The 23,406-nt window shown below is 48.4% G+C and overlaps 1 protein-coding gene and 1 pseudogene across 6 annotated transcripts in view; one reads left to right on the top strand and one right to left on the bottom strand.

Annotated features, from left to right (window-relative positions):
- The window catches only part of ARHGAP40 (Rho GTPase activating protein 40), a 49,736-nt gene that overhangs the window by 21,109 nt on the left and 5,221 nt on the right, over positions 1–23,406 (bottom strand). For all 6 annotated transcript variants that reach the window (XR_013399937.1, XR_013399938.1, XM_077951806.1 and 3 more), the window contains exons 2-5: positions 6,371–6,573; positions 2,715–2,935; positions 626–701; positions 14–162 (exon numbers count right to left, since the gene is read on the bottom strand). Coding sequence is in view for 4 of the 6 variants with exons in the window: in XM_077951806.1 (XP_077807932.1) it covers positions 14–162; positions 626–701; positions 2,715–2,935; positions 6,371–6,573 (649 nt within the window). In the remaining 2 variants the exon portion in view is untranslated. The remainder of the gene's footprint in view (positions 1–13; positions 163–625; positions 702–2,714; positions 2,936–6,370; positions 6,574–23,406) is intronic.
- Positions 15,203–15,801, top strand: LOC698568 (DNA replication complex GINS protein PSF2 pseudogene; annotated as a pseudogene).

The raw sequence follows: 23,406 nt of genomic DNA, 5'->3' as shown, positions 1-23,406 counted from the left end.
ACAGCATCCTCACCGGCAGGGAACACTTGCCCCAGGCAGAGGTGCCTCCCTGGGATGGCCTGCTCTTCTGCAGGAGCACCGCAGCTTGTTCTGAGTAGGCAGAGTCCATGTTGAAGGCTTCTTCCCTCCCAGCCTGCTCCTGCGGCCCCCCAGGCTCTGCTGCTGCGGGGGAAACAAAGCAGAAAGGCAGTGAGAAGTGGCTGCCAGGAAGCAAGTGCTTGGGTTCAGAACTTAGGCCCTTAGTCCTAAGAAGTGATCTCGCAACTCAAGTTCAAAGCCCCAGGATCAAATAATTAGGTTTAGGGCTCAGGCTCACTGCCCAGGAAGTGATTTCCTAGCTATGGCCCCTTACCCCCAGGAAATGATAGCTAAGACCCTCACTGCCCCAGGAAGTGATTTCCTAGATAAGGCCAATTGCCCAGGAAGAGATTTTTCCCATCTTGAGGCCCATGGGCCTGATGGCAACAACTCACTTAAGGGCCCAACCTGTCCCCTCAGGGTTCCCCTCCCTACTGCCCTTGAGCAGGGAAGGCAGGGAGTCAGCAGGAAGTGGGAAATGCTGGGAGAGCAGCCCTTTATGTAGCCTGGACGATTCTCAGGGCCCTGGAGAATGACGATCACTTACCTGGAGGAGACTTAGAGGCCCCGGAACTGAGCTGGGTCCCCTTCATACCGGAGTCCCCATTCTCTGATGACATTTTCTATGCAAATTACAGACAGTGCCCAATTACTCACGTGAGAAGCCGACAAGCTCACACAACCCCGGGAGACAGGAGCCACCCACAGCCCCTTTTCACAGACAAGCCGCTGAAGCCCAGAGAGGCTGAGTTACTTGCCCAAGGTCCCACAGCTGCTAATTTGGGAATGGGCACTGGGGCCCAAGTCTGGCTGGCTCCAATGCCTGTGGTTTTAATCACTGTTATGCCACTTCAGAGGTGCTCCAAGAGAGATGATGCCCACAACCTATCAGGCTTCAAGTGTCAGCAGGATACACAGTGACAATAAAAAATATTTTGTGCCAGCCGGGCGCCTTGGCTCACGCCTGTAATCCCAGAGCTTTGGGAGGCCGAGGCGGGCGGATCACGAGGTCAGGAGATAGAGACCATCCTGGCTAACATGATGAAACCCGGTCTCTACTAAAATACAAAAAATTAGCCGGGCGAGGTGGCGGGCGCCTGTAGTCCCAGCTACTCGGGAGGCTGAGGCAGGAGAATGGCGTGAACCTGGGAGGTGGAGCTTGCAGTGAGCCGAGATCGCGCCACTGCACTCCAGCCTGGGCGACAGAGCAAGACTCAGTCGCAAAAAAAAAAAAAGGATTTTGTACTGCTAATGAGGTAGGAGGTGGGACTTTGGCTGAAACAGGGAAGAGGCAAAAACACCTCTCCATAAGACATGCCCACAGTGCCATGACAGTTTACCATTGCCATGGCAACACCTGGAAATTACTGCCCCTTTTCTAGAAATTTCTGAATAACTCACTCCTTAATTTGCATTTAATTAAAAGGCAGAACTGCTCCTGAACTGCTGCTCTGCACATACTGCCTATGAGCTGGCCCTGCCCCTGAGCTGCTGCTCTGCACACACTGCCTATAGGGTGGTCCTGCCCCTGAGCTGCTGCTCTGCACACACTGCCTATAGGTGGCCCTGCTCTGCAGCAGCAGTCACACTACTGTATCACTGCCGCCTCCATAAAATTGTTTTCTTCTACCACCAGCTCACTCTTGAATTCTTTCCTGAGTGAAACCAAAAGCTTCCACAGCTAATCCCCAGTTTTGGGGCTTGCCTGCCCTGCATCGATAACAATTATATAGGAAGAACCTAGGCTTTCAGGCTCACCCAAGGACACACAGTGGCAACAGGCATATACGCAGTGGCATGCATGGGAGGTAAAGACCTACATGCAATGTAGGGACATAGTGGAAGGCAGGGAGACATATGTGTGCAAGCCAATGCACTCTAAATACACACACACCAACACACACACCAACACACACCCCCACACACCCCAACACACACAAACACCAACACACACACACACACCAACACACACACCCCAAAACACACACACCAACACACACATCAACACACACACCCCAACACCCACACCCCAAACACACACCCCAACACACACATCCCAACACACACACCCCCAACACACATACCCCAACACACATGCACACATACCCCAACATACACACCAACACTCAGACACCAACACACACCAACACACACATCAACACACATAGCAACACACACATCAACACACACACATCAATACGCACACCCCAACACACATCAACACACACCAATACACACACACTAATACACATATATTCCAACACACATACCAAAGCACATACACCAACACACATCAACACACACCAACACACACATCAACATGCACACCCCAACACACATCAACACACCCCAACACACAGACCAACACACACACACTAACACACACATATTCCAACACACACACCAACACACATCAACACACACACCAACACACAACACACACACCAACACACATCAACACACACACCAACACACAACACACACACCAACACACATACCAACACCCACACACCAACACACACACACACACACATACCAACACAGCCCTTCAGCAGGATCACTGCATCTCTCAGGCTGTGGTGGCAGCACGGAGACCCCAGTCAGACAGGGCCTGCGATGACCCCTATGCCACTTACCGCTGAATTGAGGACCCCGAAGACGTCCCTGACATCCCTGGCAGGTGTCTTGTGTTGTCTTCGCACTGAGCGAGCATAGATGTCCAGCCGGCGGCACACAGCGGCCACCTGGGTCTGTGTCAGGGTGGACAGGAGCTCCTTGTGATCGCTGTCCAAGCCCAGGCCACCAAGGAGGCCCAACAGGCCTGTGTCCTGCAGCCACTGGGATTCGGCTTCCCCTTCTGCCAATGGAAGTAGAACCCAGATGAACACACACAGCTCTGCACTCAGCCACACATGGTAACCAAAGTTCTGCATAGAAGCACACACTTACCTGGACACAGGAGTTTCTGCATATCTGATCATGAGACCTATTAACACCAACCAGACTCTTTGGGGGAGAAGATCTAATGAGCCTTCTGAGAATTGGGGGCGGGGTAGGGGGTACTGATGGCATTCGTCAGTGTATGGATGTCAACCCATAACATAGCAATCCCTGGAAAACAGAGCTGGCTGAAGGGCCCTGCATGTTCTGATTTTGGACCCACTTCTCTCCAAAGTAATGAACCCACTTCTCCAAAATCTGGCAGAGACCACTACAGGGTCACACGGTGTCCCGTTGGGAAGTTGGTGCTGGGTGTTGATGTCCCTTTGGGAAGTCCTCCATATTCAAGACCTTATTTGTGTTGGAATTGTCCCCTCAGCTATGCTTCCTAAGGAAACTGTCATAGTCCCATAGCAAAACCATCAGTTGGAATGGGACGGTGTGTTAAGACTTCAGGATCTCGGGTCCTACCTCCAGGGATTCTGCTCCAGGAGTTCAGGCCTCACGCCTGATAATCTGCACTTGGAACGTCTTCCTCAGATTATTCTAATGCAATAGGTTCTCCAGATCACACTTGAGAAACACTGGCCTTATGGGGGAAATGCTCAAGAGCTCGTACTGGAAGTTGAACACATGTGCGAGAGGATTGGTAGGGTGTACAGTTGTACCCAGTGTTGACCAAGTTAGTCAACAAAGTAATAATTGTTTTTAAAACTCAAACCAAACTGCTTTTATGGCAGCCTGGGTTTTGCAAATAATCCAAGTCTTCCCCCAACATTTTCCCTGCACTTTGGAACCAGAACAGATGCCTCCAGGGCAGCTGCAACGTTGTGGGTCCATTCCTGACTTGTGCTGGCTGGTGGAGGTACTGATTCTATCACAATACCAGACGTTTTTTTGTTTGTACAGAATCCTTTCAATGAGCCACTGTGTCTTGAAATGTAGGCATTCACCTACCACCTTTATAATTTTCATCTCTATCTAATTATCCCTGTAAAATTCCTTACCAAATATATCCCCTTAATCTTGGGCTACATTTTTTACTTAAACAAATCTATTTTAAAAGGAAACAAGATCCCTACCATAAATGGAGCATCCAACATCACCTGCCATGAATAGACATTGATGGGAAAAATAAGTTATTAACAATCCCTCTGGTTCAAGTTAGTGTCTGAATAAAAAGAAAAGATGGCCGGGCACAGTGGCTCATGCCTGTAATCCCAGCACTTTGGAAGGCCAAGGTGGGCAGATCACCTGAGATCAGGAGTTCAAGACCAGCCTGGCCAACATGGCGAAACCCCATCTCTACTAAAAAATACAAAAATTAGACGGGTGTGCTGGTAAATGCCAGTAGTCCCAATTACTTGGGAGGCTGAGGCAGGAGAATCGCTTAAACCCAGGAGGGAGGTGGAGGTTGCAGTGGGCCGAGATTGTACCACTGCACCCTAGCCTGGGTGACAGAGTGAAACTCTGTCTCAAAAATTAAATAAATAAAAAGAAAAGAAAGGAAACAAAACAAAACAAAAACAATCTTGGCTCAATGCCACTCAGGATCCCTCAGCCCTGTGAGTCTAAAACAGCTCCTGTGTTTGTTTAGTTGCTCAAAGTGGCTTCTCTCTGACCCTATCTGACTCCACTCCCTGTGCATTGTTGGAAATTAGATGCCAGAGAGGCCACATGGAGGACCTCCTATGCAGGGCATCTCCTGAAACCACTTCTAGTATAACCAGGGATTTTTTTACATTCACAGTTGGAGGCACTGCATGTGACTATTAGGCCCTTAAAAGGTCTGCATCACCGCATCGTCTGTTTTGCCAACCAGGGGCAAGCCCAGCTGAATTACATGCCAAACCAGGAAGGGTTCCACGTGGAGCCCTTTCATTCCCTCATCTGCTGAACAGGTAAGGATGGAGGACGGGAATGTGCTTGGCTCTTTTCCAGGCACTGTGGACACAGCAGTGAAAAGGGCCGATGATGTCCCTGGCCTCATGGAAGTTACATTCTAGTGGGGGTCACAGGCACATACACAGTGAAGTGCACTAGGTAAAGTCAGGCAGTGATCATCGCTGTAGCAACGAATAGAGCAGGGCAGGAGCTGGAGAGTGATGGGGCAGAGGTGCTATTTTATGTAGGGAAGCTGATGAAGAACTCTCTGAGGAGGTAACGTTTGAGCCCAGTCCTGACTGGAGAGAACAAGCCGTGCAGATGCCTGGGGCAAGAGCATTTTAGGCCAAGGGAGCAGTGAGGACAAAGGATGGGAGGCAGGAAAGTGCTTTTAGGGTCAAGGACCAGCAAGGAGGCCCGAGGACAGAAGTAGAGTGACAGCAAGTCAGGGTGGGAGGAGAAGAGCCAGGGAGGAGGCCCGAAGTCAATTATGTAAAGCCTGGTAAGTTATGATCTGGTGGCTTTATTACGTGTCTCCAAATTCTTTGACTCTCACCCCACCAAGGGGTGGAGTCTAATTCCCCTCCTCTTGAACATAGCTGCATGCAGGATAACAGAATGCAGCAGAAGCAATGCTGTCTTTCTTCTAAAGCTGGGTCATAAGCAGCAAAACAGCTTCTACCCAGCTCTCTCTCTTGGTCTTGTGCTTGGAACCTAGCTGCCATGCTGTGAGGAAGCCCAGGCCACATGTGGAGCCCTCATGCAGATATTCCAGATGATAATCCCAGATGATACTCCCAGATGAGGCCCCCTGAAGGTCACATCCACCACCAGGCACATAGGTGAGAAATCTTTTGAGATGACTCCAGCCCCAGCCACCATTTGATTGTAACTGCATAAGAGGCTCTGAGCAAGAACTGCCTAGCTGAGCCCACTCAACCCCTCCAACAGTGAAGTATAATAATAGTCATAATAATTGATTATTGTTGCATTATGCTGCTGAGCTTGAGGTGGTTTGTTACATAGTAGTAGATAATAGGGACACATAATTGTCTATTACTCTGAGATAGATGGAGAGATATTTGAGGATTTTGAGCAGAGGGCTTAGAATTTCCCTAGAACATTAGCTCTGTAGATAGGAGACTGTTTTATATTCACTGTTGTATCCCCAGTGCCGAAACAGTGTCTGGCACATAATACGGACTCAAAAAATATTTCCTGAAGGACTCACTCTAAGGAGGGACATAATCTAATTAACTTTACTGAAAGATCGTCTTGACTATGGCATGGAGAACAGACAGTAAGGAGCACGGGTGAAGCAGGGAGAGCAGTGAAGAGGATACTGCACCAGTCCAGGCAACAGAGAAAATGCTGTCATGTTCTGGTTCATATCTGGATCCTCTCACATTTCTCTGCCTGGAATCAAGCCCTCCCACCACCCCTACAGGCCCCCGCCGGGATCCCTCACCCTCTGGAAGCTGGCCTTCATTCCCGCCACTGTCCTCTTCCCTCAGCTCATCTCTCTGTTGGATCCGTTCCACCTCCATCCAAAAGCCATCCATGCTGGAGCTCTCCGCCGAGGACAGCCGGGAGTGGGAACAGCCGGCAGGGCGTGGTTGCAGGGGATTCTTCTGGGGAAACTGATTCATTCGGCCTGAGGAGGGGCCAGAGCTGTAGCAAGTGGGGAAGGTGCAGGGAGGTCAGCAAGTCTCTGCTCATGATGGGGGTTGTGCTGGGGCTTGTGGCTCTCCAGAAATCAGCCTGGGGCCCCTGGGGGCTAAGCAAGCTTCCCAGGCACGTTTCTCAGGGTGATCTCAGCAAATCGACTGGTGACCCATCACCCCTGTGGGATCCTTGCAAACCAGCAGTGCTGCAGGGGACAGAGCAGGGCCAGACTGCTTTGCTTGCTTCCACCTTCTTGGTGAAGGCGAACAGTCTTGGACATACATACGGTAAATGCAGCATTCCTGAGAGGGGATTAAACACCAAGACAGGCGAGGAAATGACAGGGCAGTGTCTCACGGATCTCACGGAATTTTTACCCAGAGAGTCTCCTATCTCCTTCCCTCACACCTCCTCCTTTGTGAGTCTGGCTGCCAAGCCCTGGTTTTCCTGTTTGTATCACAGGGCACCTCATCTCCTCCCCTCTCCCAGCCAGCTTTGAACAGAGCAAGTACCCGATCACAGAGGCACTATACATCACGGAGTTAGTCTCATTCTCTCAAGGTGTTCAACCAAGGGCAGAGGGGTCAGTATCAGGCATGTGAACTGGAAGCCATGTGGGGCTGGAGGGACTGGAGTGGCCAGTCTTCCAAGAGAAGCTGAGAGGAGACCCTCTGCAGCCATGGAGGGATGTGGGGTAACCTAAGCTTGATTTTCCAGGTCCCACTTGCAGCTTCTCATGATCCAGGCTATGTGGTTTACCCTAGAGCCCCCATTCCCACATCCTTCCCTTTAATGCCCCTCTTCTTCCCAAGCTACGATCAATGAATTTCTGCTTCATGCAATCAACGAATCTCAGAGTAAGACAGTGCAAGTCTCCTGGTCCATATAAATGAAGTCCAGGACTTCAGATGAGCTTAGGGACAAAATGCCTCTGTTGCTGGCCCAAATCCTTGAGAAACGGTGGGGCTGGTCATAATGGCAAAAATACTACACTGGAGTCATCTAGACCCTGACACGGGCCAGCAAATAGACCATAAACTACCCCTGCCAGAAGAGAGGGAAGAAATCCATTTCCCCAGTTTCCTTAAGTAGGAAAAGTGTATATTCTGCAAGTTCTATAGATATTTAAGCTCCCATGTGGAAACAAACAAAAGGCAAAGAAAACCAATAAACATAGGTGGTTTGAACTGTCCTTTTAAAAAAACAAGACTCATTTGGATTAAAAAGGAAAAGTCATCCACATGCTGCTTTTTTAAAAAATACATACATATATGCTTTTCTGTGTTTTTTGTTTGTTTGTTTGTTTGTTTGTTTTTGTTTTTTGAGACAAGGTCTGCTTCTATGGCCCAGGCTGGAGTACAGTGGCGCGATATGACTCATGGCAACCTCCGCCTCCCAGGCTCAAGCCATCCTCCTACCTCAAGACTCTTGAGTAGCTGGGACTACAGACACACACAACCATGCCTGGCTAATTTTTGCATTTTTGTAGAGACAGGGTTTTTGCCATGTTACCCAGGCTGTTCTCGAACTCCTGGGCTCAAGCAATCCGCCTCCCTTGGCCTCCTAAAGTACTGGGATTACAGGAATGAGCCAGTGAGCCCGGCCTTAAAACAGATTTTTGTTAGCTATATTTTCTGTTATAAAATCAATATGCAGTTATTGTAAAAATTCCCAGCAATGCAGAAATGAGCAAAGTAGAAAATCAATCATTCTCCTGCGACTGCGACCACATTTTCCGTGCTAACACCTTGGTGTGCAGACATCTCATATCTCTCCCCTGGCATATTTAACCTAAAGGCAGGCACTCTCTTCTTCACTCAGGAGATACTGTTTTGGGCTCATGTCAGCCAAGACCCAGAACTCAAGTCCTCCACCAGCCCCACAAGAGTCCCATGCGCACTAAGCATTTGATAGCTCTTTACTGAGGAGCTGGATGCTGACAGGCGGGTCCCCCACACAGTGCGTTTACTTGAAATACCCCGATCTCCTTTTGATGGAGGTTTGGGTTTTATCTATTCATCAATATCACAAACAATACCATCTGTTACCTTTGCTCCTTTGCACAGTAGAAGAGAATCCTAGAAGCAGAATTGCTGAATCAGAGGGTTTGTGAACTCTTGCCGCATGACCTCTAAAAAAGGACTATTTTATTGGATGTTTGTTTGTTTTGACTTTACCTCTGCTGCCTGCTTAGCCCCCCTCTTGTGGGATCCCATCCCCTGGAGTCCCTGAAGGCGTATTTTGCCCTCAGCCTATAACTTCACTCACTGTTGTCCCGTCCGTTTCTGGAGGTGTAATCTAGGACCTAGGGCTGGCTCCATGGATGTGCGACCTGTGCAGTCACACAGGGCCCAGGTTCGGAAGCAGCCCACACTTGGTTCAGAGCTCTGGTGTCACCATCTCAAAATTCTTAAGAATGTTTGAATGAGGGACCCATGTTCTTTCTGCCCATGGCCTGTCCTGCCAGGATTTTACCATAGACCCCGGCTTGTGGCTTCCTCCCAGGCAGCCTGCCCACACAGAGCTCAACTCCGAGTCCTAAACAGTTCCAACCTGAAACAGACTCAAAATGTGGTAAAGCAAAGAAACCTCCAGTCGGCCACAGCCTGAAGGAAGGGACATGGCGCAACCTCCTGGCAACAGCTCCGGCATTTGCACAGAGCAGAAGCTTCACTGGAGACCAAGTCCCAGTTAATTATAAAATTGGCTGTTCCGCTCTATTTATGCTTTTTGAGAAAACTACTAGTCAGTGCCTCCTGCGAATCTGTTTGGCACCCCATGCTGGGGGCACAGCTCCGTTTCCTTGGTTGCTTTGCGATTCACTTTGAAATTACCGACATCTGTGTGTTTTCATGACAATTTGAAAACTGCAGCGACTAAACCCAAGCAAAATTGTCAACACTGTCACCATTTGATAGCTAAGCAGTGAGGGGGCAGCAATTATTTCTTTGGAAGAACATTCTGAGGAGGTCAGAGAGGGGCACAGGAAAGAACAGAAACAAAATGAAACACCCACAGTGCTAAAGGTATCATTGTTCCAACATTGCATTTTGCAGCATGGCGGTGAGTACCCCTCTTCTAGGAAGAGAACGATAGGAAGAGAACACATCCACAAAAGGTGTTCAGAGCCTCACAAATACAGCTGATGCTTTGTTTTGTTTCCAGCGCTTCGTTGAGGTATAGCGCATGCAGAAAAGTACGCAGGTCCTAAATATACAGCGCGGCCTCCAGTTGTAATTTGGTTTTTTAAACCTTTACCGAGTACTTACTACACACCCAGAGGCAAACATGTTCAAGCATCAGTTTATTTCTTTTTTTTTGAAAAAGGTCTTGCTCTGTCTCAAGTGCAATGGCATGATCATAGCTCACTGCTGCCTCAAAGTCTTGGGCTCAAGCAATGCTCCCACCTCAGCCCCCCAAGTAGCTAGAATTATAGGCACATGCCACCATGCCTAGTTAATTTTTGATTTTCGGTAGAGACGAGGTCTTGCTATGCTGCTCAGGCTGCCCTCAAATGCCTTGACTCCAGTGATCCTCCCAAAGTGCTGGGAGTCCACATGTAAGCCATCAATCCTGGCCAAGCCTCAGTTTAATACATCAGTCCCATGTGGGGGTGCTATTGTCTCCAAATTACCAACAAGGAAACAGACACAACAGGATTGGGGGACTCACCCAGACTTATCCCATTGGCAAGTGGCAAAACTCGGATTTGAACCCAGGTTGCAAGGCCCAGTGCCAGGGCACTTCACTGCCATACTAGATGATTTAGGGAGGCCCCAGGTGTAAATGAAGTAATCTGAATGCATTTTTTCTTCCCCACTCTAGACACTGTGCCCCTCTCAGAGTTCCCTGTCTCATCAAATGGTTCCATCAAGCACTCTGAGAGCCACTCCTCACACCCTTTTTGGTGTCTCCACATTCCATGAACCCCTAATGAATTTTACCTTTCATACAACTCTTCTATCCACTAACTTCTGAACCACCACTCTGGCCCAAGCCACCATCACTTCTCGCCTGAACCACAGCCTCATCGCAGTCTTCCTATGTTTCTTCTATATATCCTTCTCTGGTTCAGAAAGATCTTCCAAGCTCCCAGAACTGGCCTTTCACTGCATCTAGGAATCCTCATGGTATCCCAGGACACTGAGGATAAAATCCAAATGCCTTACAAAGGCATTGGGCTGACCTGCCTATGCTTCTAGCCTCGTCTCACATACCTCCTTCTTCCCTCTGCCTGGAATGTCCCTCCCTTGTCTGCTAACTACCCTTCAGATCTCAGACTCAAAGTCACTTCCTCAAACACAACTTTTCTCATCCCTAACCTGGATTAAGTCTCTGCTCTTTGCTTTTCTATAACACATTCATTTCTATTGGAACTATTTCTTTCTTGGCTTCTCTATTCCCTGCTGTCTTCCCAGTGCCTAGAACACTGCCTGGAATATCGTAGTTGTAGCGGATACCATGTATGGCCCAACATTCTTTCACAGTTCTCCCATGGGGAGGTGGGGCCTGTGTCTCCTCCCCTTGAATCTGTCAGGCTGTGACAGCTTCAGCTAAGAGAACACAGCAGAGGTCAAGTGATGAGACTTCTCCGTCTGGTCATAGTGACCAAGCTGATCCCACCTGCCTCTCTCACTCTCTGCTTGCTCCTTGGAATGGGTTGCTACATTGAGAAGCTCAGGCCAAGTGCCAGGTCACATGCAGGTGCCCCAGTCGACAGCCTGAGCCGAACCTCACCCTTGAATTGTTTTAGTGTAGGTGTCAGGCACATGAGTAGAGAAACTTCCAGACAGATGACTCCAGTCCCCAGCAAGAAGTCACCCCCCGCCGTTCAGTCTTCCCAGGTGACACCCCAGACATCACGGAGCAGAGGGCAGGTACCCTTGCCCGCTCTGTCCCAATTCCTTACCCATCGAATCCCTGAGCAGAATAAAATGATGGTCGTTAGATGCCACAAAGCAATAGATAAACTGATTTGTAAATTTAGAAGTCAAGAACTTTGGGCTGGGCGCGGTGGTTCACGCCTGTAATCCCAGCACTTTGGGAGGCTGAGATGGGTGAATCACGAGGTCAGGAGTTCAAGACCAACCTGGTCAACATGGTGAAACCCCATCTCTACTAAAAAATACAAAAAATTAGTGGGCGTGGTAGCGGGTGCCTGGAATCCCAGCTACTCAGGAGGCTGAGGCAGGAGAATTGCTTGAACCTGGGAGGCAGAGATTGCAGTGAACCGAGATCGCACCACTGCACTCCAGCTCAGGTGACAGTGTGAGACTCCGTCTCAGAAAAAAAAAAAAAAAAAAAGTCAAGAAATTTGGCTCTAGTGTCAAATGGGTCTGAATTTGAATCCTAGATTTGTTGTTTATTAGCAATGTCACCTTGGGGAGTCCCCAAACCTGGCTGGGCCTTAGCTTCCTCATTTTAATATGAAGCTAACAGACTACCTTGGGCAGTGTAGTGTAAGAGCCGATTCACTCATTCAGCTAATGTTTATTGAGCCCTTACTGCGGCCAGTTACTAGGAAGCGAATATATATAAGGTGCTTAGAACAGGAAGTCCTCAGTCAATGTAGTTTGATCAATATACGTTGCTTCTGGGCTCTTCCTATCTGAGATTCAGACAGGGCAAGTGATTCACCCAAGACTGCCCAGCCAGTGAGTGGCCTCTAGTTCCTGTCCTGCAGAGTGGTCAAGGGCTTACAAGTGTAGACCATGGAAGAAATATATTCCCGCAGAGAGTCAGAGGGCCGGAGCCCTCACAGTGGCTTGGAGCCTTCCTGAATGCAAAGCCCTTCTCTCCACACACACGAACTTTCCCCCCAGGTGGCCTGGAAGATGAGGCAGGGCCTAGAAGTCCTCGGCTCCCATCCAAGCTCCCCTGCTCATGCTCTGTGCAGCTGTGGGCATGTCCCTTTTCCTCTATGGACCTCAGCTTCCAAGTCTGTAAAATGGGAAGGCAGGGGTAGAGAAGGGGGCTTTGCAAGGTGATCTTAGCGAGATCCTTGCCCCTGAGGTCACAGCAGGCAGTGAGAATAATATGACAGTGGAGCAAAGGCCTTTCCCAAAGGGCAGGGCTGCAGAAACCCATGCAAGGCTGAGAGCCACAGAAGCGAGAGCTTGCTCAGCGAAGCCGAGAGCCGGCATGACCGAGGGAGCAAGAATGCGGGCCATCGGGATGAGCCGGTGGAGGTGGGGCCGAGCCTCCCCTCCAGCAGCCAAACCAGGTCAGCTCAGCCTGGACCTGCTGGGGCAGGGAGCATGGCCTGGCTTCAGCAACCCAGCCGAGGGCTTCCCCCGAAAGTGGTGAATAGGGCTTTGGGGGCAGCCTTCAATTTCACTGAGAGAGCCTGCCCTTGACCTCGCCACCCTGACTCTGATGAAATGCTGACAGCAGAGGGTGTGGCATTCCAGAGTTCAACAGGCTGAGTTCTGTCCCGACCTGACACCGAGGAATCTTGGGCGAGATGTTTCACCTGTCTTAGCCTCAGTTTCCTCTGCAAAGTGGGGGCCAGTCAGAGCTATCCTCACTGCGAGCATCACAGGAAATGTAAATGAGACGTCTGACAAAATATCTGGCCTATACTAGGTGCACAAGAAATGGGAATTGTTGTAATAATAATAGGTACTATTATCATTATTGGCAGCATCACCATTATCCTCATCATAAGTATTATAGGTTACAGTGAGTGAAGGAAAAGGCTTTAGTCACAAGCTCAGGTTCTGTGGCCATAGGGACAAGTGACTCCAACACATGCCCTGGAGTGAGCTGGCATTGACTATTCTAATCAACAGGCATTAACAGTGACCTGCTGCAAGGTACTACTCTGAACACTGCATTAAAGTTCCTCAGGCCAGGCGTGGTAGCTCACACCTGTAATCCCAGTGCTTTGGGAGGCCAAAGCGGGTGGATCATGAGGTCAGGAGTTCGAGACCAGCCTGGCCAACATGGTGAAACATGTTGTATAATATACAAATAATTAGCTGGGCGTGGTGGCAGGCACCTGTAATTCTGGCTACTCAGAAGGCTGAGGCAGGAGAATCGCTTGAACCCAGGAGGTGAAGGTTGCAGTGAGCCAAGATTGTACCACTGCACTCCAGCCTGGGTAACAGCACGAGACTCCACCTCAAAATAAATAAATACATACATACATACATACATACATACATACATACATACATACAAACTTCCTCAAGCTCAGTACTAACAGCATGTCAGCAGGATGATTATTTGCTGTGAAGGAGGGCTGTCCTGTGTATTGTAGTAAGTTTAGCAGCATCCCTGACCTCTACCCACTAGATGCCAAAGCATCTCTTTCAGTTTTAACAATGACATATGTCTCCAGACCTTGCCAAATGTTCCCTGGGGAACACCATCATTCTGGCTGAGAAACACTGCTTAGCATGGATTAACTCATTTACTCTTCACAACTTATTATTATCCCATTTTACAGATGGGAAAACAGAGGCACAGTGATTAAGTGCCTTCTGTAAGGTTACCTGACTAGTAAACGGCAGAACTGGATTTGACCCCAGGAAGTCTGGCTCTGTAGTCCACGTTCTCAACCACTGTTTAATAAGCTGCTTGTACAACAGTCTTTCCTCAATTGTGAATGTTTTCTTTTCTTTCATTGGCCGGATGCAGCCTGTGGTTGGTGAGGGAATACCACTAGCCCAGATGTAGCCCCAGTTCTGCCTCTGATCAGCTGGGTTCTTATCTATCACCTGAGCCACAAAGTTGCTGGACTCTTTTGAACACATCCTTTGTGCCATAATTATTTTTGGGTAATGATATGTTGTGGAGCGATGAATTTAGATTGTCCCCAGTGGGGCGGGCTGGAGGAGCAACAGATAGCCACTGTTGGGCAGTGCCAAGCTTTACTTTGCTGAGCAGGGAATCTGAGGGAAGGTGACAAGTTGGGGGTGAAGGGAAAGGAGGGAGAGAGGTGGGTGAGAGAGCTAGCCGCCATCAGGGAGTGGCTGTGTGGGATGCCTTGTGCCTTTGGCTCTGGGCAAACCCAGGCATGCAATGTGCCTAGGTGGTGGGGTGGCCCTCTCACACTTCTATCAACACCATGAGAAGAGCCGTCCCTGGACAACTGCTGCCTGGGTCCCAGAATGAACACATGTGGCGCAGACCACAGCCCAGTAAGCAGGGAGGAGTAAGTTCAACTGGACCCATGGCTAGAAATGGAGCTGCCCAGCAGAGCCTAGGGTAGAGCAGCTAATCCCCAGCCACCTTCAGACACAGCGGTGGGAGTATATGATCATCGCCTCGGGAAATGATCCCCGCTGGGTTTGGGGATCATTTGTCACACAGTGATAGCTGACAGGGACAGCACACTATTGCACAACCCCAGCAGCTCTGCGGTGAGCCCACTCTGCCACTCAAACACATTCCCGGGTACCAGGTGCACATGCCACTGGCTGTGTGCACGCTCCATGTTCCACCCTATCTCCAACCCCCAGATAAAGTGACTCACCCGGTTCTGAGTCAGGAATCAATGAAGGATAGGAAGTGGGCCTCTTAGAGCAGAAATTGAAAGGCAATCTTGGGGAAAACGGTGGCCACACGCCTCCTCCGGGATGCTGAGGGGCCGGAGGAGACCGTGAGGCCCGAGCCGGCTGCTCACGCTGCCATGGACATGGCCGAGGTCGAGTTCCTGGCCGAGAAGGACCTGGTTACCATTATCCCCAACTTCAATCTGGACAAGATCTACCTCACTGGGGTGGGTACCTGGGGCCTTTTAACCGTGGTTTACCAGTGGAAGTGCCCCCGTGGCTGGCAATTAACCTGAAGCAAAGACACAAATGTTGACTGCTCCCTCCGGAGTGGATGGAAGTAGGGAAGTTGGAGAAGATGAGGAATCATGAACGAAAGGAAGAAACTTTCACCCCAATGCCCGGCCCTTACTACATGGAACTTACCAAGCTCCTGTTAAATCATGCTTCAGACAACATCCCAAAGGCAGATGAAATCTGGACCCTGGTCAAGGACATGTGGGACACTCGTATAGCCAAACTCCGAGTGTCTGCTGACAGCTTTGTGAGACAACAGGAGGCACATGCCAAGCTGGATCACTTGACCTTGATGGAGATCAACACCAGCAGGACTGTCCTCACACAAGCGCTCAGCCACATGTACAAACTCCGCACAAACCTCCAGCCTTCGGAGAGTACTCAGTCTCAGGACTTCTAGAGAAAGGCCTGGTACAGGCCGCTTGCTGGGGGATGTGAGTGCTCAGGACAGGGTGAGGTACTCATGGTTCTGGAGCTCTAGAAGCACTTTCTAATGCATGAAAAACGTGTGATGGTGCAAGGAATGGATTCGTGACGTTGGAGAAGCAACAAGTTTGTGATTAGTCCTTAAAACTTAGCTCCCTGGGATGTTCTTCAATTCCACATCTGTTTCTAGAAATCAGCCTTCTCCGCCCCACCTCCGCACTTTTGAGAAAGAAAAAAGCTTTAGGCAAATAAGTTATCGCCCCTAGCAGAGCCACTTGGGTCTCCTGCATGGAAACCGTCACACTTGGGTAAGTGTTCAGTGACTGGTAGGTGTAGATAGAGCAGGAGTGGCCATGTGGCCAATGGCTTTTTTCCCCCACTTCTTGATCCTGATTTCTTGGGCTAAATTTAGACTCTCCCACAGAGGTGGGTCACAGAGAAGGATGGTAGATGGTGCAGCTAATGATGCTGACCAGTGCTTATCCTCTAAACCCCAATCCACAATAAAAATAATGGACCCAACTTGAAAGAAAGAAAGAAAGAAAGAAAGAAAGAAAGAAAGAAAGAAAGAAAGAAAGAAAGAAAGAAAGAAAGAGAAAGAAAGAAAGAAAGAAAGAAAGAAAGAAAGAAAGAAAGAAAGAAAGAAAGAAAGAAAGAAAGAAAGAAAGAAAGAAAGAAAGAAAGAAAGGCAGGCAATCTCAGGGCACAGCCATGGGCATATGGGTGTGCCAGGGAATTGTGGGTGCACAGTCACTCATGAATGTGTACATAGCCATGTGTGCCTATGAAGAGGGTCTCTCCTCTGTTGCCTCAGGACTTGCCAGGAGGTTTCGATTCTTCATGCCCACCTATATAGCTCACATAACTTAGTACATGATGACGACTTAAATGGTGACCCTCTGAATGTAACACTCTTATGCAGTGCACAACCTGAACATCAGGACACAGCAACACTCACATCTACGAAGCAATCCCTGTGGGGACAGGGTTAGGATGGGTGGGAATGAGATGTTATAAAAGGCAAATCTTATCTTTACATTTTTAAGTATCATCTTAACTGAGCTCCTAAAATCCCTCTGTGACTACAACTTTCCCATTAAGACGCAGAAGACCGGCTCATTCTGGACAGTGTGACCTTTCTTTGAATTATTAAATAATGCTTGCCACATCTCTTTCACATAACAATTCGGCTAGATCTGATCTGTGGGTTATGAAAGTCACAAGCTTGGCTAGTTTGTGTTATAGACAACAAGAATAAAACATTCTGAAATGTAATTAATGTAATTTAGCTTCCTGAATCACACAGGAGGCTGGGCTGGGAGACGGGAAGGCACAGCTATGGGTGCCCCCTTCAGCTGTTCAAGTTGGGCACAAATCAGAAGAACAGAGGACCCATGCTGGGCCCAAGAAGCTGCATCCTAGGTGTGGAGACCAGGCCCAGAAACCTTCTCCAGGGCAGGATGCTTCTCCACCCTGCCCATGGGCTGGAATCTCCCAGGGAGCTTGCCCCAGCCAGACCAATGACACCCAAACTGCTGGGAATGGGACCTGGGCACCAGTATTGTTGATTCCATTGCACAACCAGGGTTGGGAAGTCAGGAGTATCATTATGTTGCTGGGGTTCAGAGAATTGCATAGGTTTCAAGAGTTGGGTGGGAACTGACGGATTGCATCAAAATTCTCACATAGCACTTCTGGGAGGGGCAGCCTGCATTTTTGAGATGGCTGGGGGAGATTAAGATACTGCCCATGACCTCTGAGATGACAAATATTTGCAACTGAAGATCATGATCTACCAATCTCCATCTGAGATAGCAAACCGCATCCCCTCACCACGTCCCCAACACGCACCCTGGATTTTCACACCTTTTAAATAGCTTGCCATCATTTGAAAATGAGGAGGTCTCACATTTTTAAGTCCTCTAGTTCCATTTTCTCCTGGGAAAAAATAATCAGTGGAGATGATAATCCTGGGTCTCTGTCTCTAAGTGACAATTGGCTGAAGCCAAGTGGTGGCTGCCTCTTAAAACGGGCTTCCAGCCAGCAGCATAGCCCTGTGGTGCTTGCCAGAGAAGCTTTGAAAGTCGTTAAGTTGTGTAGGCTTGCCCTGATCCTTCCTTCGAACAAGGTTATAGACACTTGTGTGTCCCTTCCTGAGTCACTTAGATTGTCATCTTGATTTGTCCAATATTATAGCCACTTGCCACCTGAGCGCTTGAAATATGGTATTTAGTATGAATGAGGAGCTGAATTTTTAACTCCTTCCTTCCTTCCTTTCTTCCTTCCTTCCTCCTTTCCTTTCCTTTCCTTTCCTTTCCTTTCCTTTTCCTTTCTTTTCTTGCATTTTGAGACAGAATCTCACTCTTTTTCCCAGGTTGGAGTGCAGTGGTGCAATCTCAGCTCACTGAAACCTCTGCCTCTTGGGTTTAAGTGATTCTCCTGCCTCAGGCTCCTGGCTGGGATTACAGGCACCTTCCACCACGCCCAGCTAATTTTTGTATTTTTAGTACAGACAGGGTTTCTCCATGTTGGCCAGGCTGGTATCAAACTCCCAACCTCAGGTGATCTGCCCTCCTCGGTCTCCCAAAGTGCTGGGATTACAGGTGTGAGCCACCGTGCCCAGCCAACTTTATTTAATTTTAACTAATTTAAATTTAAAACTAGATACTTGTTTCATTTACTGGAAAAGGCCTAAATATGTTTAGAACAACTTGGGTACACAAATCTACTTTTCCAACTGTATATTTTATGAACTCTAAATATACATTAAGGAGTTCTGATGAAAATTTAGCATCCTATCGGAGATTGCTGGAAATGAAAAATACACACTGGATTTTGAAGACTTCATATTTGAAAATGTAAAATATCTCATTGTTTTCTATTGATTACATGTGAACATATTCTGGACGTATTGGGTTAAATAAAATGTTGTTTTTATTAAAATAACATTAAGTATTAATGTCATTAATTTGATCATATTAAAAGTTTTAGACCAGGCACAGTGGCTCATGCCTGTAATCCCAGCATTTTGGGAGGCCGAGGCAGGAGGATCATCTGAGCCCGGGAGTTGGAAATCAGCCTGGGCGACACAGCAAGACCCTATCCCTAGAAAAAAATTACAAAAATTAGCTGGGTGTGGTGGTGCATAACTGGAGTCCCAGCCGTTCAGGAGCATAGGCAGGAGGATTGTTTGAGCCTGGGAGTTTGAGTTTGCAATGAGCTATGATTATGTGACTGCACTCCAGTTTAGGTAAAAGGGTGAGACCCTGTCTCTAAAAACAAACAAACAAACAAACAAAAGTTTTAAATAGGCTTAACGCCCTCTGTAAACCAAAAATAAAATCCTAAGCCGCCCAGCCAATTGAACAGACCCACTCTCTTGGCCAAGGGAATCCCAGGGAAACCTGCAAAACTGAATTCGTGGCCATGATGGGCCATGATGGGAGACTGGACACTCCTCATCATATGCTCCTCCCTTTTGTAGTTTAGGCACAGCATCTGACCAGCATTAATGTTAAAATAGATATCACAATTGCCAGGCATGGTGGCTCACACTTGTAGTCCCAGCACTTTGGGAGGCTGAGGCAGGTGGATCACTTGAGACCAGGAGTTCAAGACTAGCCTGGCCAACATGGTGAAACCCCATCGCTACTAAAAATACAAAAATTAGCCAGGCATAGTGGTGGGTGCCTGTAATCCCAGCTCCTTGGGAGGCTGAGGCAGGACAATCGCTTGAACCCCGGAAGTGGAGGTTGCAGTGAGCTGAGATTTCGCCACTGCACTCCAGCCTGGGTGACAGAGCGAGACTCTGTTAAAAAAAGAAAAAAGAAAAAAAAAAAAGACATCACAAGACTGACAAAATGGACTTTTTGTGACCATAACATAACCAATTATAAACAGGATCTATGGCCGTGCCAGACGAAGGTGAACTTACACACCCCTACGAGCAATTCTGACCCGGTATAGTGGTTAACAGACTTCCTTCTCTTAAACATTCCTTTCTGCTGACTCCAAATTTTTAGACAAAGCTTTACGCCTCTAACCAATTGCAAATTAAAGAATCTCTGAATCCACGTATAACCTGTAAGTCCCCGCTTCAAGATATGCCGCCTTTTCCGGCCAAACCACTTATACAGCTTCCATGCTTTGAGTTGTGCCTTTGCCTATAACTCCTGTCTCCCCTAAAATGCGTAAAACCAAACTGTAATCTGACTACCATGGAGACACCTTCTCAGGACCTCTTGAGACTATGTTCCCCAGGCCAGGGTCTCTTACACTGGCTCAGAATAAACCTTAAAATATATTACAGAGCTTGGTTTTCCTATTCACAGCTCGGTTCCACAATCCTCACCATGCCCTGAGATGTTACACTCTGCCACGTGACTCCCTGAGGGTCCCACTTAATCCTTGAAGGCATCAGAGTTTACAACTCCTGGTCTATAACATCTTCCTAGCTGGTTTGGGGTAGGGGGGTGGCGCAGTGGGGGCAGTTTTTAAAAATCTTATGAAAGTTGTGGATCCTCTCTCCGGAAAATTGCACACACACAGAGATGTGTAACATTTAGAAAATAATTTTAGTGGTTCTCAGATCTTTGAAGGTCCATCCTTGAGCCCCAGATTAAGAACATCTGGTCTTTAAAGCCTTCAGAAAAGACCAGCAGGAAGAACATCAGGCAGGTTGCCATGGTTTCACCTCCTCTTAGGCTGGCCTAGGGCTGAGGCATGGCCTTATTATCCCTGTCTTTGCTGCAGGCACCTTCACAGGGAGGGCCTCATCGCTCACTCTTCCATTGTGCGCTCAAGGGCTTAAGAGCCAGATTGTCATCCCACCTTCAGGTCTCCTGGCCCTGGGGTTGCAGCCGGGCTCAGGGCTTGAAAGCAAACTCCAATCCCATCTCTCCTCTGCCCCGCTCTCTGCTCCAGCCAGTGTGAGCTACGTATACCCCTCAGAGGCACCAGGCTTCCTCTTCTCCTGACGTTTTGCCCAGCTACTGCCAGGAACACTCTTCTCCTTCCCATCCTTGGCCTGCTCAGTGCCTACTTTGGGACTGAGCTGAGGCATCACCTCCTCCAGGAAGACTTCCTGCAGCCCTCCTACAGCTGTTGGGCTCACTGATGTCCTGGCACTTACCACCCTCCATAGTCATTGCCTGTTTGTTTTCTCCTTTATACTGGGACCTCTGATACCAGAGACATTCTATTTACTATTATATAAGCCCAGCTCCCAAAACAGAGCAGATATTGATAAATATTTGAAGGATTAATACATTTAACTCAGTGGTTCTCAAAGTGGGGGCTCCAGACCTTCAGTATCAGCATCACTTGGGAGCCTGTTAGGAATGCACATTTTCAGCCCTCACCCCAGAACTACAGAATTAGAAACTCTGGGGGTGGGGTGCAGCAATCTGGGTTTGCACAAGCCCTCCAGGTGACTCCAAGGCACTGATCTAAGCCCCAGGTTGGAGGGAGGCAGGATGACTCCTGAGGGTGGAGGCAGGTGACTAAAGTTTGGAAAAGCAATGTGGAAGAGTGGCTGCGAGTAGGCAGAATAACCCCCCGCTCCCCACTACTCCCTGGAATCTATAAATGAGTGTGTTACATGGCCGAGGTGGGATGAAGTTGCAGATGGAATTATAGTTGCTAATCAGCTGATTTTGGGGAGATTATTCTGGGTTGCCTAAGTGGGCCCAGTGAAACCACTAAGGCCCTTAAATGGGGAAGAGGGAGGCAGAAGAGTGAAAACCAGAGAGATGGTAGCATGAGAAGGACTCAGCCCGCCACTCTTGGCTTTGCCGATGCAGGTGGACCACAACTTAAGGAAGGCAGGTGGCTTCTTGAAGCTAGAAAATTGATTGTCCCCGAGAGCCTCCAGAAAGGATCACAGTCCTGCTGACACCTTGATTTTTAGACCAGTAAGACCCATTTTGGACTTCTGACCTCCAGAACTCTAAGACAATACATTTGTATTGTTTCAGTCACTAAATTTGTGGCCCTTTGTTACCGCCCCAACAGAAAACATTGACTGCAGTGGCTAAGGACCAAGGCCCTGGAGTCACACTGTCTGGGCCTAGGTCTGTCCTCTCGATGTGTGGCCTATAAAATCAGGGTAATGGTGGGATAGTATACAGAAGGCAGTGAGGATGAAATAAAGTAACGCCTGTAAAACATTCAGCCCATAGTAAGTACTCCGAAAACATGAAAACACAAGGCTGCATTCGGACCAATGAGCAGCCGACAGTCCTCTTCAGATGGGGCGAACAGCCCCAGGGAACAGAGCAGTAACTAGAGAACTAAAGGGGGAGTGGGCTGAGAAGAGGCTTCCTGGAGGAGGTGGTGTTGAAATTCCGTTTTAAAGGAACAGTCAGTGAATGTCAGGGAGGAAATGAGATATGCAAATCTCCCAGGAATGGGGGCAGGTCTTTTATGCTGGGAAGTGCAAAGGAATTTCCCTGGGTGGATAGAAGTCTGTATTAGGGTTTAATGAGAACAAAATCGGTAAGAAATAAATGGTAGTGGGGAACAACTCTCCAAGCAAATTAAAATCCAGAAGCCGTAACAGAAGAAAGCTGAGCTGATTACATCAAGACTTAAAACTTTTGTATGACAAAAGACACTATAAAAAATGTCATAAGACCTTTTTCCTCAACTGAGAGGAAATATCTGCAAGAAATGATAAAGTGTTACTATCCAGTTTATATAAAGAGTTCCTGGAAAGCAACAGGAAAAAAAAATATACCCAAAAAATCTACTGGGAAAGTCGGCAGCAGATAGAAATCAACAAGTCACAGGAGATAAAATGCAAACGCCCTGTGCAGAAAAGATGTGGAGCCTCACAAGTAATCAGGGAAATGCAAATTAAAACAAGGATGAACTCTATCTATCAGATTGGCAAACACAGAAAAGATTGCCAACACCCGGGGCTGGCAAGTGTCGAGAAAAGACATTCTCACACTTGGATGAGCATCTGCTGGTCAATTTGGGTAGAGTCGGTGATGCCTGACAGGAGGGAAGGTGAAGAAGTGGCCTCCACATTGCAGGCAGGGTGAGGACCCCAGGCTTGTGAAGGGCTGCAGCCTAACCGCTTGGTGTAATTAACACCTTCACCTTTGCTTCATTGTGAGTAAAGAGGGAAAATAGGAAGCTCCATCCGAAGGGACCTGCCCTTAGCTGGTTTGTAAGCAGGATCCGGGGAGGCGCCTCCTGCTGGAGAGCCCTGGAGGAGAGCGGTTTACAAGGACTTTTTCCTGCAAAGCTGGTCAGAAGCCCCCAGCGGCAGCGTGGTCCCTGGAGTTGCGGTTCTGGGGTGGTTGTTCCAGATTTCGAACCAGGAGGATGTGTGAGTGTGAACAGCAGCCACTATCTGAATGGCACTGATTCTACAAATGAAGGATCAGGCCCAGAGAAATGAGGGAACTTTCCCAAGGATGAGTGGAGGATTTAGGACTCAAATGCAAATCTTTCTGCCACGCCAAGGAGTCAGTAGTCCTGAATGTACTTGTCCCATGAAAACAAGCCTGTGCTACTTGGAGTCACCTCCAAGAACTTGCCCTTTGACCACTGATATCTGACACAAAGTGTTCAATTTCTACATGGTGTGTGCTGTACTAAGCCTTCACAC

The sequence above is a fragment of the Macaca mulatta genome, chromosome 10 (assembly GCF_049350105.2).
Source record: "Macaca mulatta isolate MMU2019108-1 chromosome 10, T2T-MMU8v2.0, whole genome shotgun sequence".
Classification (NCBI taxonomy): Eukaryota; Metazoa; Chordata; class Mammalia; order Primates; family Cercopithecidae; genus Macaca; species Macaca mulatta.
Note: the sequence above shows the minus strand (reverse complement) of the source record. Positions and strands in the feature narration are given on the sequence as shown.